The 15,721-nt window shown below is 42.3% G+C and overlaps 1 protein-coding gene across 5 annotated transcripts in view; it reads left to right on the forward strand.

The window, feature by feature from the left end:
- Positions 1-15,721, forward strand: part of CNST (consortin, connexin sorting protein) — a 94,875-nt gene that overhangs the window by 26,392 nt on the left and 52,762 nt on the right. For all 5 annotated transcript variants that reach the window (XM_074385440.1, XM_039464255.2, XM_074385441.1 and 2 more), the window contains one exon: positions 978-1,404. In XM_074385440.1, coding sequence (XP_074241541.1) covers positions 978-1,404 — 427 coding nt within the window. The remainder of the gene's footprint in view (positions 1-977; positions 1,405-15,721) is intronic.

Raw genomic sequence — 15,721 nt, forward strand, 5'->3', positions numbered from 1 at the left:
TTGGACTCACCTATAGAATTTGAAAAATATCAGTGCCTAGGTTCCATCCTCAGAGCTTCTGATTTAGTGGTCTAGAATAGAATTTGGGCAGCCTCCTCAGGTGATGATCCTGAGGAGCCAGGGTTGACAGCTGTAGTATTCAAATGAGAACTAGCTGAGTTTGGGATTGGGTTGCACATGGTGAAAGGGAATGAACTGAAACCTTTCCTTCCCTTCCCTATTTAAAGTGAAATGACCTAAGCAGATATTCAATTATATTTTATTATCTAATAAAGTATAAGATTCTATCTAAAGTATTTAATTCTGATTAGATACAGAAAATAAACTTTTTAAATCATTCAAATTGAATATGAAAAGCTAGAATAACTGTATTGCAACTGTTAATTTCAGCCAATTGTATAATGATAACACTGGTGAATTTATAAGTAAATCTAATACTTGAAAACTTGGGTATACATAGAAAATAAATTTTCTTTTTTTTTTTTTTTTGAGATGGAGTTTCGCTCTTGTTACCCAGGCTGGAGTGCAATGGCGCGATCTCGGCTCACCGCAACCTCCGCCTCCTGGGTTCAGGCAATTCTCCTGCCTCAGCCTCCTGCGTAGCTGGGATTACAGGCACGCGCCACCACGCCCAGCTAATTTTTTGTATTTTTGGTAGAGACGGGGTTTCACCATGTTGACCAGGATGGTCTCGATCTCTTGACCTCGTGATCCACCCGCCTCGGCCTCCCTAAGTGCTGGGATTACAGGCTTGAGCCACCGCTCCCAGCCATAAATTTTCAGATGTACAAAAAAAGAAAATGAGAACTACCTGAGTTTGGGATTGGGTTGCACATGGTGAAAGGGAATGAACTTAAATCATTTCCTTCTTTTGTCTATTTAAAGTGAAACAACCTAAGAGAAGGGAGAAATTTAAGATAACTGAGAATCTGCAAAGGTTAGAAAATGAAGTAGCTTTTTTCTTTTTGTCATTGTAGACATGGAAGGTATTTAATATAACTTTAAATGGTTCAGCAAAGGATGCGCTAATGGATGACAGCGATACTCCTACATATAATCTGCAAATAGAACCACAAGATGGATGTCATCCTGGTGACAGCATGGAAAGGAGTGTGACATGCCTGCCTGCATCAGATGAAAATGAAAATCAGCTTGATGGGGATGGGCATGAGCATCTGACCAGCAGTGACAGTGCAATGGGCAAACCCGAAACGTCTGAGCAGGACAGTCTCAACAACAATGAAAGCTGTGCTGTGAGCTGCGAGGTGGCTGCAGGTGAGGACTCGGAAAACACTGTTTGCGAAGGCTCCAGAGATGAACAGGCCTTCTTGGGAAAGGACAAAAAAATACCTGGAAAAAGAAGTGCAAGAAGCAAAAAAGGGGCTGCCAAGAGGATGCCACCAGGTATTTTAAATAGCATTTATCCTAGTCTTTCATCAGTTAAAAATAAACCCCCTCCCATCCCATGCTGTGTTTACTGTCCTACATCGTGCTGCTTTTCTTAATTTATGCTGGAGCTAATTCCACAATGGCACAAGTAGATCCAACTGTGTGGTCTTCTATGGGTGTGATACGTCTCCACAGTGTTCCACTGTATGGGCGTAATGTAATTTATTTAATTACTTCCTTATGGCCCTTCCCAGTCTTTTACTATTATAAACAGTGCTGAGCCTGGATACAGTAACTCATGCCTGTAATACTAGCACTTTGGGAGGCTGAGGCGGGCAGATCACCTGAGGTCAGGAGTTTAAGACCAGCCTGGCCAACATGGTGAAAGCCTGTCTCTAAAAATGCAAAAAATTAGCTGGGTACAGTGGCGCGCACCTGTAATCCCAGCTACTCTGGAGGCCGAGGCAGGAAAATCACTTGAACCCGGGAGGTGGAGGTTGTGGTGAGCTGAGATCATGTCACTGCACTCCAGCCTCTGCTACAGAGTGAGACTTTATCTCAAAAACAAACAAACAGGGCCGGGCGCGGTGGCTCAAGCCTGTAATCCCAGCACTTTGGGAGGCCGAGGCGGGTGGATCACGAGGTTAAGAGATCGAGACCATCCTGGTCAGCATGGTGAAACCCTGTCTCTACTAAAAATACAAAAAATTAGCTGGGCGTGGTGGCGCATGCCTGTAATCCCAGCTACTCAGGAGGCTGAGGCAGGAGAATTGCCTGAACCCAGGAGGTGGAGGTTGCGGTGAGCTGAGATTGCGCCATTGCACTCCAGCCTGGGTAACAAGAGTGAAACTCCGTCTCAAAAAAACAAACAAACAAACAAACAAAAAACAGTGCTGAAATTGATATCCTTTGTACATGTTTTCACATTAGGTACTTTAAATATATGCAGTCTCCTTCCTTTATAAATTAGACCATTTTCTACCAATGACCAAAGGAAATAAAAATTTCCTTCTGTCATTCCTGTGGCTTTGATCTCTAACCTGTGAGTTTAGATGCTAGTATGACCTCTTTATAGACCTTTCCATCTCATTCAGCAGGTAAATAAAATACATGAACATGTATTAATATACAATTTAATATGTCATATTGACTAAGACATCTGGTTCTAGTTATCTGTATCACTTTGGCAAAAAAGTAATTCAGAGTATTTCTCATTTGGTATGCAGTTTGGCAGTTAACGTTTAGAGCTATGGAATTTTTGCCCAGAATCACAGGGCCCCCTTGGGAAGAGGCAGCCTCTGGTTATTTTTTATCAGAAATACATGGGACTAGAAAGTTTTGGTATGCCCTAGACGGGATTCCTTGGTGTAGTACAAGCCAACAGATTTTACATCAGACTCTAGTGAACTGAGTGGAATGTCTCTTCATCTTCTGTTCTCTCCTACTTCTTTGGTTAATTAGAAATACGTCTGTCTATATCTTTTTTATTTATATTTTTAAAATTTAAAGTAAAATACAAAACTCTTCAGTTTCTACAAATTAATCCTTATTTATTTAATAAGGTAATTTGAAAACTTTTTAATATAATTGATAATCTGGCTTTCTGGTCATAATTTGGCTTTTCATATCCCTTTATCTTTCTTAGTAGACTTAAAATAATTTTAAACAAGTGATATGACAGTATTTCTTGAAAGATCTAATAAGCAGAGGATATTTACAGTACCATGTATATATAAATCAGTTTCTTTATAACTATCATTCAAGAGCAGATTCACCAGGCTCTCAATCTGATTTTGTGATTTTATTTTCAAGACAGGATTTCGCTGTGTCACCCAGGCTGAAGTGCAGTGACGTCACCATGGCTCACTGCAGCCTTGACCTCCCAGGCACAAGCGATTCTCCCACCTCAGCCTCTGGAGTAGTTGGAACAACAGGCATGTGCCACCATGCCTGACTAATTTTTCTTTTCTTTTTCTTTTTGTAGATAAAGGATCTTGCACTGTTGCCCAGGCTTGAATTCCTGGCTTTAAGCAATCCTCCTGCCTAGGACTCCCAAAGTGTTGGGATTACAGGCGTTTTGTGGTATCTTTAAGAACTGATACTTAGTTGCATATCTCTGAGTCAGTCATAGATTCAAGATTGTGAGTCCTTTTACTCCTCCCTTCTGTGGCTTTATTCCACTTTGCTTAGGTGTGATTATATTACTGTCATTTTTGTTATAGGTAGAGGATCATGCCACCTTGCCCAGATTGGTCTCAAACTCCTGGGCCCAAGTGATCCTTTTATCTCAGCTTCTGGAGTATCTGGGACTACAGGTATACACCACTGGGCCCAGCTTATAATGAAAAGTTATTTAGTGTTTGTAATACTGTGAGAAGATACGTGTCAAATCACTATCCCCTAATGCATTTGAAACATGTAATTTATAAAATCTAAGGACTGTCTTTATACAGCTTACTTTAAACATTATTTTCTATATCTTACATAAAGTGAGTTTAAGAGAGTGAGAAAAGCCAGGCATGGTGGCTCACACCTGTAATCCCAGGACTTTGGGAGGCCAACATGGGTGGATCACTTGTACTCAGGAGTTTGAAACCAGCCTGGCCAACATGGTGAATGAAGCCCTGTCTCTAAAAAAATACAAAAATCAGCTGGGCCTGGTGGCACTTACCTGTAGTCCCAGCTACTTGGGAAGCTCAGAGAATGGCTTGGGCCTGGGAGGTGGAGGTTGCAGTGAGCCACAATCCTGCCACTGCACTCCAGTCTAGGTGATAGAGCCAGACCTTGTCTCAAAAAAAAAAAAAGTAAGAAAACAGAATCAGGGGCCGGGCGCGGTGGCTCAAGCCTGTAATCCCAGCACTTTGGGAGGCCGAGGCGGGTGGATCACGAGGTCGAGAGATCGAGACCATCCTGGTCAACATGGTGAAACCCCGTCTCTACTAAAAATACAAAAAATTAGCTGGGCCTTGTGGCGCGTGCCTGTAATCCCAGCTACTCAGGAGGCTGAGGCAGGAGAATTGCCGGAACCCGGGAGGCGGAGGTTGCAGTGAGCCAAGATGGAGCCATTGCACTCCAGCCTGGGTAACAAGAGCAAAACTCCGTCTCAAAAAGAAAAAAAAGAAAACAGAATCAGGAGTTATAAAACCAAGTTCAGATCTTATGAATCAAGGTCACTTGGTGAGACTGAAGCGCTCTCTACTTCATTGTTTTCATCTGTATATAATGATGTTCATCGGCATAAATTTATGAAATTCCTTTTCAAGCTGTGAGTTTCTTAGATTTTGTAGTAGAGTTGGTATACTGTATACTGGAATAAAATTTGGTGATTCGCCTCTAGTGTATCTATAGAGTTTTTATATTTTAGGGATACATTGTTGTTTGTCTTTTAAATTTTGATAAATTTAAAGAAAGGATATGCTTGAGTAAGCCAGGGGATTTTAAAATGAATAGGAATATTTTGGGTGTGGAAAGAATCCTTTCTAGATGTGGAAGGGACCTGGAATGTGAAGAAGCGTTAGTATTGCCTGGAAAGCTTCCCTCAGAGCTTAGTTGCTGGGACCCCACCCTGAGAACTCGCTTCTGCCTGTCCTCTCTCAGGACATAGCCAGTCACCAGGTCCAAGTGATTTTATCTACCTGTGATATCTCTCGTCAGCCTTTCTCTCCCATCAGCTTCAGCTGGAGTACTGCAAAAGCCCCTAAATATGTTTCTCGTCTTGCTTCTATCCTCCATGTCAAAAATAATGCAAAGAGTTTATGCATAGGAGTTTAGACAAGGAGGTGTTTACTTTTTTCAGTTAAATTCTCAGATCCTAAGTAAAGTTTCAGATTTTTCAGACGAGTACTTTTCTAATAATTAAATAGCTTCTCAAATGTGAAATGACATATAAAACATGATATTCAGTTGTAAACCAGAAATGTGGTTTTTTTATAGGTGTTATTGTAACACTTTTAAAAAAATGTAAAATGAAGTAAATTGATTCACTCTTATGGTCCCTTACCTAGTTTAATTTGTAGTAATTTTTCAATTACTACAGTCCAAAGGCTAGTACTGGAAAAAAGTGATAGAGCAGGAGGCTTGTCACTCCTGATGGTCACTGTCATTAGGAGACATGGCACTATTTATGGGTTTGCTGGGGGCAGAATTTGGGTCAATGGCTTAAACCTTGAACTTAGCCCCAGGGGAGTCCAGTTGTCATTATATAATGAGTTTTTTTTTTTTTTTTTTTTTTCATTAAGAGAATTGAATCCCCTTGATAGGGTTAACTAAGCAGGATTTCAAGCTGTGTTACATAGGGAGACCTCATCTTTACAAAAAGTAAAATAATTAGCTGGGCATGGTGGCATGCACCTGTAGTCCCAGCTACTTGGGAGGCTGAGGTGGGAGGATCACTTGAGCCCAGGAGGTCACAGCTACAGTGAGCTGTGTGATTGCACTACTGCACCCCAACCTGAGAGACTGATATGCTGTCTCAAAAAAAAGAAAAAAGAAAAAAATTTTTTTACTGTATTTAAAATGGCAAAGCTTTAGGTAAATATTTTCCTAAAAAACGAATGGACACTACTTATTTATTAATATTTTTCACATTACTTCTACCTGGAGGGAAAAACAATGGAAATTAGCTAATGTGTTTTTTTTAACAGCTTTATTAAGATGTAATCCATATACCTACAATTCACCTATTTAAATATACAATTCACTGATTTTCAGAGTTATGTAACCATCAATAGTCGATTTCAGTAAGTTTTTTTCACCACACAAAGCAGCCCCTTACCTATTACAACTCACTTCTTAGTTCCACTTAGACATCCCAACCTGGGGCAACCATTAATCTACTTTCTTTTTCTTATTTTCTTTTCTTTCTTTTTTTTTTTAAAAAAACTGAGATGGGGTTTCTCCATGTTGGTCAGGCTGGTCTTGAACTCCCGACCTTAGGTGATCCGCCCACCTCGGTCTCCCAGAGTGCTGGGATCACAGGCATGAGCCACCGTGCCCGGCTCTACTTTCTTTTTCTGTGGCTTTGTCTACTCTGAACATTTTGTATCAGTGAAATCACACAATGCATGGTGTTGCCATCTTTCATTTAACATGTCTTCCTGGTTGACCCACTGTGTAGCATAAATCAGTACTTCGTTCCTTTTCATGGTCAAATAATACTCTGTTGCATGGATATACCATGTTTCGTTTCTGCCTCAATGATGGATGTTGAGTGGTTTCCACTTTTTGGCTGTTCTCCTGTGGACACTGGTGTACACGTTTTTGTAGAGACATATGTTTTCATTTCTCTTTGTCATATATTTCTAGGAGTAGAATTGCTGGATTATATGATAGCTTTATGCCAAGTGATTTTCCAAAGCAACTGCATGATTTCACAGTCCCACAGCACTGTATGAGAGTTACAGTTTCTCTGCATCTTCACCAACTTGTTAATATCTGACTATTTGATTATCACCATATAGTTTTAAAAAATGGTTTTCTAATTCATATACCATATAATTCACCTTTCTAAAGGTACGATTTAGTGGTTTTAGTATATTCACAAAGTTGTGCAGTCTAATTCCGGAATATTTTATCGTCCAGTAGGAAATGTACCCATTAGCAGCCACTCCTCATTCTTCCCTTCCCAACTCCTGGCAACCACTGTCCCATAAATTTTATATATTTGTATGAGACAAGTTTAGATTAAGTGTTTTATGGTTGCCATAACAACATTAGTTACTCAGTCCCAGTCACCATAGTATCTAAGCATTTGACAAAACAGTTCAGCAAATGGCAGGAAGCCAGAAATAGGCAGCACATGGAAACGGAGAAAGGAAGGCCTTTCTAAATTGACTTGCCACTATTCAGTGCCCTGACTGGTTTCATTGGAGGCCTTTACAGTGTGGCCAGCTGAAAGATGACAAGGAGGGCTGGAACCTTAGAAAGCCCGGAGTCAGGCTTGTGTAGTGAAATGAAGACTTTGCACTTGAATCTTGGTTATTTAAATCTAGATTCTGCCTGTTCTTCCCTGTATGATCTTAGAAAAGGAACTCATTTCCCTGAACCTCTTTTCTCACCTGTAAGGAAGCTGACCCTACATATCTTGCAGGATTGTCCTGGAATGAGTGACTCTGTATGGAAAGCACTTTGTAAAGTACCCGGCATAAAATAGGTTCTTCTAAATGGTAGTTGTTGTGTTTATGTGTGTCACAAGATGATTTTATTTATTTATTTATTTATTTGTTTGATTGTTTATTTGAGACAGGGTTTTGTTCTGTCACCTAGGCTGGAGTGCAGTGGCGTGATCATGGCTCAGAAACAGCCTCAAAGTTCCAGGCTCAGGTGTTCCTTCCACCTCAGACTCCCAAGTAGCTGAGACTACAAGCGCATGCCACTATGGTCAGCTAAATTTTCTTTTTTTTTGAAGAGACGAGTTTTCACCATATTGCCGAGAGTGGTTCTGAATTCCTATGCTCAAGCCATCCACCAGCTTTGGCCTCCTAAAGTACTAGCATTAGAGGCGTGAGCCACTGCACCAGGCCACATAAGATGATTTTTGAGTGGCATGACAGGGAGTAAAATTAAGAAATTAATTTGGTTTGACTTTAAGTCCATTTTACGTCTTTTGTCAGTACTTTTTAAATTTCCTAGGAGCTTTTTAACACTCTCTCCTTTCAGGCTTACCTATCCCTGCCCCACTCTCCTAATGTATATTCCTGAAAATATATTTCCAGTTCCATACTGGTTTAATGTTGATACAACATGCTTTTTGGGATGTTAACTGATACGTAAAGTAATAACTGGTAATGCCATAAAATATAATCCCCAAAGGCATTTTTGCATTTGTATATATTGACTTCAACTATAGTAGAACATAGTCTCTAAACTCAGCTTTATGGAGTCAGTTGGATAATATCTGTACTGGCCTGAGGTGAGATCACTGGGATTGGTGGGGACTATGGTGAACAGGAGTCTACATCAGGCCCTACCTAAATGCATTCAAATTTTAAAGATGTAAATGCCTGGCTAAGCCCTTGTAAGAGGAATGATAGGGGCTGGGGTTGATGTTTTATGATTGCAACCCATCTGCTTACTAGGTAGAGAAATGGACAGTTTAACTCCCTTACAGACTACATACCACATTTTCAGAATTCAGAAGTCCTGGTTTACCTTACTTCTGCTCCAAGTAGATGTTCTACCTCTTTTAAATTAACATTTCTTTGGACAATGACATGCAGAAACAGTAGCCTCTCATGTTACTCTTCCTTCATTTAAGTGATTGATCAATGAAGGCAGGTCATATCTTTTCTGAAGGTCAGCTGGTAAGAATAGAGTAAAGAGTTCCTGATTTATATAGAGTCAAATAATTTCACAGTCAGAAGAGACTTCAAGGTCACTAACAATAACTGTCTTGGGGAAAAAAATAGCCCTAATATTAAAAATGTATTAGTTTTCTATTGCTACCAAAAGAAGTTACCACAAATTTAGTGGCTTTAAACACACACAACACATATTTATTATCTTACAGTTCTGTAGGTCAAGAATCTGACATCGGGTGCAGTGGCTCACGCCTTTGGGAGGCATGAGGCAGGCGGATCACCTGAGGTCAGGAGTTCAAAACCAGCCTGGCCAACATGGCGAAACCCCATCTCTATTAATGATACAAAAAAAATTAGCTGGGCGTGGTGGTGTACCCCTGTAATTCCAGCTACTCAGGACGCTGAGGCACAAGAATCACTTGAACCCGGGAGACAGAGATTGAGGTGAGCTGAGAATGTGCCATTGCTCTCCAGCCTGGGCAACAACAGCAAAACTCCCCTCACACAAAAAAAGGAAGGAAGGTAGTAAGGTTCTTACTGGGCTAACATCAAGATGTTAGCAGGGCTGTGTCCCTTTCTGGTTGCTACCTGGGAGAATTTGTTCCTTGCCTTTTCCAGATATTGGAGGCTTTCCACATTCCCCAGCTTCTGTTACCCTTCCTCCATCTTCAGGGCCAGCAGTGGCTTTGAAGTGAGCCAAAGTCCTCACATTGCATCACTTTGACCAGCTGACGCTTCTGCCTCTCTCTTCCACGTTTAAAGTCCCTTATGATTATGCTGGGCCCACCCAGATATTGCAAGATAATCTCCTTTTTTAAAGATCAACTGGGCCAGGAATGGTGGTGCATGCCTGTAATCCCAGCACTTGGGGAGGATCAGGAGGTCAAGAGATAAAGACCGTCCTGGCCAACATGGTGAAACCCTGTCTCTACTAAAAATACAAAAATTAGCTGGGCATGGTGGTGTGCGGCTGTAGTCCCAGCTACTCGGGAGGCTGAGGCAGGAGAATTGCTTGAATCTGGGAGGCAGAGGTTGCAGTGAGCCGAAATCACGCCACTGCACTCCAGCCTGGCAACAGAGTTAGACTGTCTCAAAAAAAAAAAAAAAAAAACCAACTGATTAGCAGCCTTTATTTCATCTTCAGCCTTAATTCCGCTTTGCAATGCAATGTGATTTAACGTTTTTCTAAGTTCTGGGTATGGGGACATGGACATCTTTAGGAGCTGTTACTCTGCCTACCACAAAAAAAAGGGTATAATATAGACTAGATGATAACTTTGATAACAGAGTAATTCTTCACTTTATAAAAGTTTTTATGACATTATTTTGTAGACCCATATAGGATCACTTAGTCAATAGATACTGATTGAGCTCTGTATGCTGGTGCACCTGCCTTTCAGTTTTGTAGGCTCAGGTGAGGGAGCCGAGTAACTAACAAGTGCAGTCTAACAAGATGCGAGTCATAAGTAAGCATGCAGTCTGGAAGTAACCTGTCCTAGGAGAGTTATAGAAGGTTGTCAGGTGCCGGGCGCGGTGGCTCAAGCCTGTAATCCCAGCACTTTGGGAGGCCGAGGCGGGTTGATCACAAGGTCAAGAGATCGAGACCATCCTGGTCAACATGGTGAAACCCCGTCTCTACTAAAAATACAAAACATTAGCTGGGCATGGTGGCACGTGCCTGTAATCCCAGCTACTCAGGAGGCTGAGGCAGGAGAATTGCCTGAACCCAGGAGGCGGAGGTTGCGGTGAGCCGAGATCGCGCCATTGCACTCCAGCCTGGGTAACAAGAGCGAAACTCTGTCTCAAAAAAAAAAAAAAAAAAGAAGGTTGTCAGGAGGAGTTGATATCTAAGCTGAGTTAGGACCAATAGGTGCTAGTCAAGTAAAAGCGATGGGAGCCAAGAGCAGAGGAAGGCTATTAGAGCAGATGCGCCAGGGACTAGAGCTCACGAGACAAGAAGAGAGCATCCTGCGTTTCAGCGCCTGTCAATATGCACTTTGGCTTGAGCAGAATAAAAGGAAAGAGTTAATCAAGGGGAAATAGAAGAGAGCAGAGTAATAGAGAGATTGGGGCTTAGAAGATAGCAAAGTCTGGATTGTAAATTGTTTTTAACGTTACCAATGTGGGCCTTAACAACAGGTTTGAATGAGGGAATGGCATGTGAATTGCATTGTTTAAAAGATTCCTCAGTGTGGAGAATTGGTTGGAGCAGTACAAGATTAGAAGCAGTACACAGTTAAGGGGCTTTTACAATAATCTCTGCAAGAGATGCTGGTGATCTGTAATGAGAGAATAGCTGTAGGGCTGGAGAGAAGTCAGTGCATTCAGAGATTCTAAGGAGGTGGAATGAACAGGACTGGATTGTTAACTAGATATGGGAAAAAGAGTCCAGGATCATCTAATTCCCAGTTACCTGGTTTAAGCACCAGGATGCTTGATGATGCCGTGTATTGTGCGCAGGAATACAGGGAGAGAAGGAGCGTTGGGAAAGGTGTTTGTTACAATAGCAGAGAAGGGAACAGCAGATTATAATATAAAAGCAGAAAATCAAAGAGTTTTTCATGGTCTGTGTATTAGCTGTCTCTTGCAGCGTAACACCTTAGCAATTGAAAACAGCAAACATGTATCATCTCGTGGTTTTTGTAGGTCAGAATCTGTGCTGGCTTAGCTTGGCACTTTTGAAGTCTCTTACGAGGTTGCAGTCAAGAGTTGGCCAGGGCTACAGTCATCTCAAGGTTTGGTAGAAGTTGGATAATCTGCTTCCAAAGTCACATGGTTCTTGGCAGGCCTCAGACCCTTGCCACGTGGCTTATTTCACAGGGCTGCCTTACGCCATGACAACTGGCTTCCTCCAGGGATAGCAGTCAAAGAGAGAGCACTCAACCTGGGAGCCATACTTTTTTAATGACCTAATTTTGGAAGTGATATTCCATCATTTCTGCATATTCCTTTCAGTAGAAGCACTTTTTTTTTTTTTTTTTTTTTTTGAGACGGAGTTTCGCTCTTGTTACCCAGGCTGGAATGCAATGGCGCGATCTCGGCTCACCGCAACCTCCACCTCCTGGGCTCAGGCAATTCTCCTGCCTCAGCCTCCTGAGTAGCTGGGATTACAGGCACGTGCCACCATGCCCAGCTAATTTTTTGTATCTTTAGTAGAGACGGGGTTTCACCAGGTTGACCAGGATGGTCTCGATCTCTTGACCTCGTGATCCACCCGCCTCGGCCTCCCAAAGTGCTGGGATTACAGGCTTGAGCCACCGCGCCCGGCCAGTAGAAGCACTTTACTGGGTCCACTTGTACTTACTGGGAGGGGATTGTACAAGGGCATAAATATTAAGAGGCCGGCATCATGGGGGCTTGTCTTAAAGGATGTCTACTACAGTGTGCCAGGAGAAGGTTGGTGTCTCAGATTGTGCCAAGGGTTCCATGAGAATGTAGTGGCAGTTCTAGTCACAGTTTTTTGTTTTTTGTTTTTTGAGACGGAGTTTTGCTCTTGTTACCCAGGCTGGAGTGTAATGGCGCGATCTCGGCTCACCGCAACCTCCACCTCCTGGGCTCAGGCAATTCTCCTGCCTCAGCCTCCTGAGTAGCTGGGATTACAGGCACGTGCCACCATGCCCAGCTAATTTTTTTGTATTTTTAGTAGAGACGGGGTTTCACCATGTTGACCAGGATGGTCTCGATCTCTCGACCTCGTGATCCACCCGCCTCGGCCTCCCAAAGTGCTGGGATTACAGGCTTGAGCCACCGCGCCCGGCTGTTTTTTGTTTTTTGTTTTTAAACTCTTTTTTTTTTTTTTTTTTTTTTTTTTTTTTTTTTTTGAGACGGAGTTCCGCTCTTGTTACCCAGGCTGGAGTGCAATGGCGTGATCTCGGCTCACCGCAACCTCCGCCTCCTGGGTTCAGGCAATTCTCCTGCCTCAGTCTCCTGAGTAGCTGGGATTACAGGCACGTGCCACCATGCCCAGCTAATGTTTTGTATTTTTAGTAGAGACGGGGTTTCACCATGTTGACCAGGATGGTCTCGATCTCTCGACCTCGTGATCCACCCGCCTCGGCCTCCCAAAGTGCTGGGATTACAGGCTTGAGCCACCGCGCCCGGCCTGTTTTTAAACTCTTAACAGCTTTCCTGAGATTGCTGGTGGAACCCAGGATATATCCTGGTACAGACCGGCCAGTTAGATAGTTTTCTTTTTGTCAATTTTTTTTTTTTTTATGATTTCAGTCATGCTATTAAAATGCAGTATCTATGTAGAGAGAAGATGGAAAAGAAGAGACTTACAGTCCATCAAGCCTTTCAGACTCTATCCGAAAACACAGCGTTCTCAACGTGTCGGTAATGAGATAGGTACTTTTTAAGTAATATGATACTTTATGTGAAGAAAAATTAAGAAATTTACACCTCCTGGTGCATGTATTTATGCAGTTACATACATAGTAACCTAGGTGAATGAAGCCTTTATAAAAAATTTTAGATATAGGAATATTTTTTAGGCTGTGTTTAAGAATATGGTCTTGTATTATTGATTTTATCTGACTCAGGTTAGTGGACGCTGAATGGAAACATGCGCTTAGGTGGTGGTTAGGGACTTCGGCTTCTCCGTGCTTTACTAGGAAAGTCAGACTTCACAGTATTTAATGGTTTTTCTAAATAGTCTCCTGTTTTTCTGTGGATCATGATCCCTACAAAGAGTGAATGACTTATCTTCATTTGTTTAAAATAATGGTTTCTAAGAATCACTGATAGGGTCAGAACTACCGTTAAGTTTTTTTGCTGTCGCGTTTTTTAAACAAAGTTGTATATGCCTGCCTCTGTAATTTGTAAAAGGCAGGCAAGTGAACATTTGAAAACGTAGTCACACGAATCAAAAGCAGGCAGAGGGTATTTGCATGCGGTAAAGCATTATTTGGCAATGAAAATGCATGAAATCCTAATAAATGCTGCAGCGTGGATGAATCTTGAAAAGGCGCTAAGTGAAAGAAGCCGTATGTATTAAATGTCCAGAATGGGCAAATCCATATGGATAAAAAGTAGATTAGCCCCCGTTGGCCTCCGAGTGCGCGTGAGGCGCGAATTGGGCGGGCAGACGGCGGATGCCCGCGGCCCACCAGCTCCGAGCCGGGCTTCTTGGCCCCGCCAGACGTTGTAGGGAGGAGAGGCGTTAGGGCGCGCGGGGTCTCCACCCTCCGCCGACCTCGCGTCGGGTGTTGCAGTCTCCGAGGCAGCGGGGAGTCCCCTGGGATCAGGGCTTCACCTCTTAGGGGTGGGGGCCTCGGCGGCGGCGCGAGGGTTCTCGGCGAATCAATGGGCTGCTGATGGGCAGGATCCTGGATGCCCGTGGGCCGCTGTCCTGGGCCTGGGGGTTGGGGGATTCCCGCGCAGTATTCCCACTTTAATGGCGTCAGGGGCCCGAGGAGGGAGGAGGAACAGCTTTTCCCTCAGTGCCAGTGAACTCCCAATCCGCTAAGACCATGTGGTTTCATGAATTTGGAGGCACTAGAAGGAGTCAAGACTGAGAACAACGATCATATTAATTTGAAAGTGACAGGGCGGGATGGTTCTGTGGTGCAGTTTAAGATTGAGAGGCATACACCACTTAGTAAACAAATGAAATCCTGGTGAACAACAGGGATTGTCAGTGAGGCAGATTAGATTCCGATTTGACAGGACGCACCTGCACAGTTGGAAATGGAGGATGAAGATGCAATTGATGCGTTCCAACAGCGCACGGGAGGTGTCTACTGAAAAGGGAACCTGCTTCTTTACTTCAGAACTCTGTTCCTTAAAGACCAAGATTACATTCTTAATTAGAAAACTGCAGTTTGGTTCCACCACATCCTGACTACTACAGTATAGTTTTCTCTAGTTTTTCGTTTCCCTCTTTCCCATTTCTTTATTAAAGTAACTGGTATATACGCACAAGCAGGAAGAAAAAAAAAAAAGTACGTTAGTGGCTGCACAGTAGGGGGATGGGGTGACAGCTAAGGAATACAGGATTTCTTTTTGGAGTAATAAAACATTCCAAAATGTAATATGATGGTTATACAACACAATATACTAAAGCCATTGAATTTTACATTATGAGAATTATATCTCAGTAAAGCCATTAAAAGAAGGCTGGGCACGGTGGCCTATAATCCCAGCACTTTGGGAGGCTGAAGTGGGTGGATCACTTAAGAACCCAGCACTGTGGGAGGCTGAGGTGAGCAGATCACTTGAGGCCTGTTCAAGACCAGCCCAGCCAACATGGTGAAACCCCATCTCTACTAAAAATATAAAAATTAGCCCAGCATGGTAGCATGTGCCTGTAATCCCAGCTACTGGAGAGGCTGAGGCAGGAGAATTGCTTGAACCCAGGAGGCAGAGGTTGCAGTGAGCCAAGATAGCGCCATTGCACTCCAGCCTCCTGGGAGAAGTGAGACTCTGTCTCGAAAAACAAAAAAATAGCTGGGTTTGGTGGTAGTTGGTTTGGTGGTAGGAAGAAACGATATAGTTATTCGTCTCTGCAAAATTTAAAAATTGCTGGTGTAATGGAAATTGATGTAACAATTTTCTGTAAACTATAATAAAATGCCATTAAATGCGTTTCTCTGTGCCTTTCTTTTAACCTATTGAAAGTTCAGAGTTAACCCCTGGGCTTCTAATGCTTCCATTCTTACATGATTTCATGAATTGCAAAGAGAATCTCTGATGTCAGTAGCTTTTGGAGAGTTACAGAATATTAAGGGAGGCTTTCAAGAAAAAGGTCACTGGTCTGCTTTGGCATTTAGGCTCTCCCCCTTCTCCCACAAATAGTTACTATTTTTGTTTTGAATTTAAATACATGCCTTTATATTTGTTAGCGAAACAAAATATGTTTATTTTCAGACATTAAGAAAATCATATACGTTTAAGAAAATCATATACTTATGAGGTCATGTAAATTTTGAGAATTTTTTTTATTGTAGAGAACCAAGGAATATTTTATATTTGGTAGTTTTTAAATTCATTGTGCTTGAAATGAATGGGGAAAATATGGTAAACTTTCGCCATTT

Source organism: Saimiri boliviensis, chromosome 14 (assembly GCF_048565385.1).
Source record: "Saimiri boliviensis isolate mSaiBol1 chromosome 14, mSaiBol1.pri, whole genome shotgun sequence".
Classification (NCBI taxonomy): domain Eukaryota; kingdom Metazoa; phylum Chordata; class Mammalia; order Primates; family Cebidae; genus Saimiri; species Saimiri boliviensis.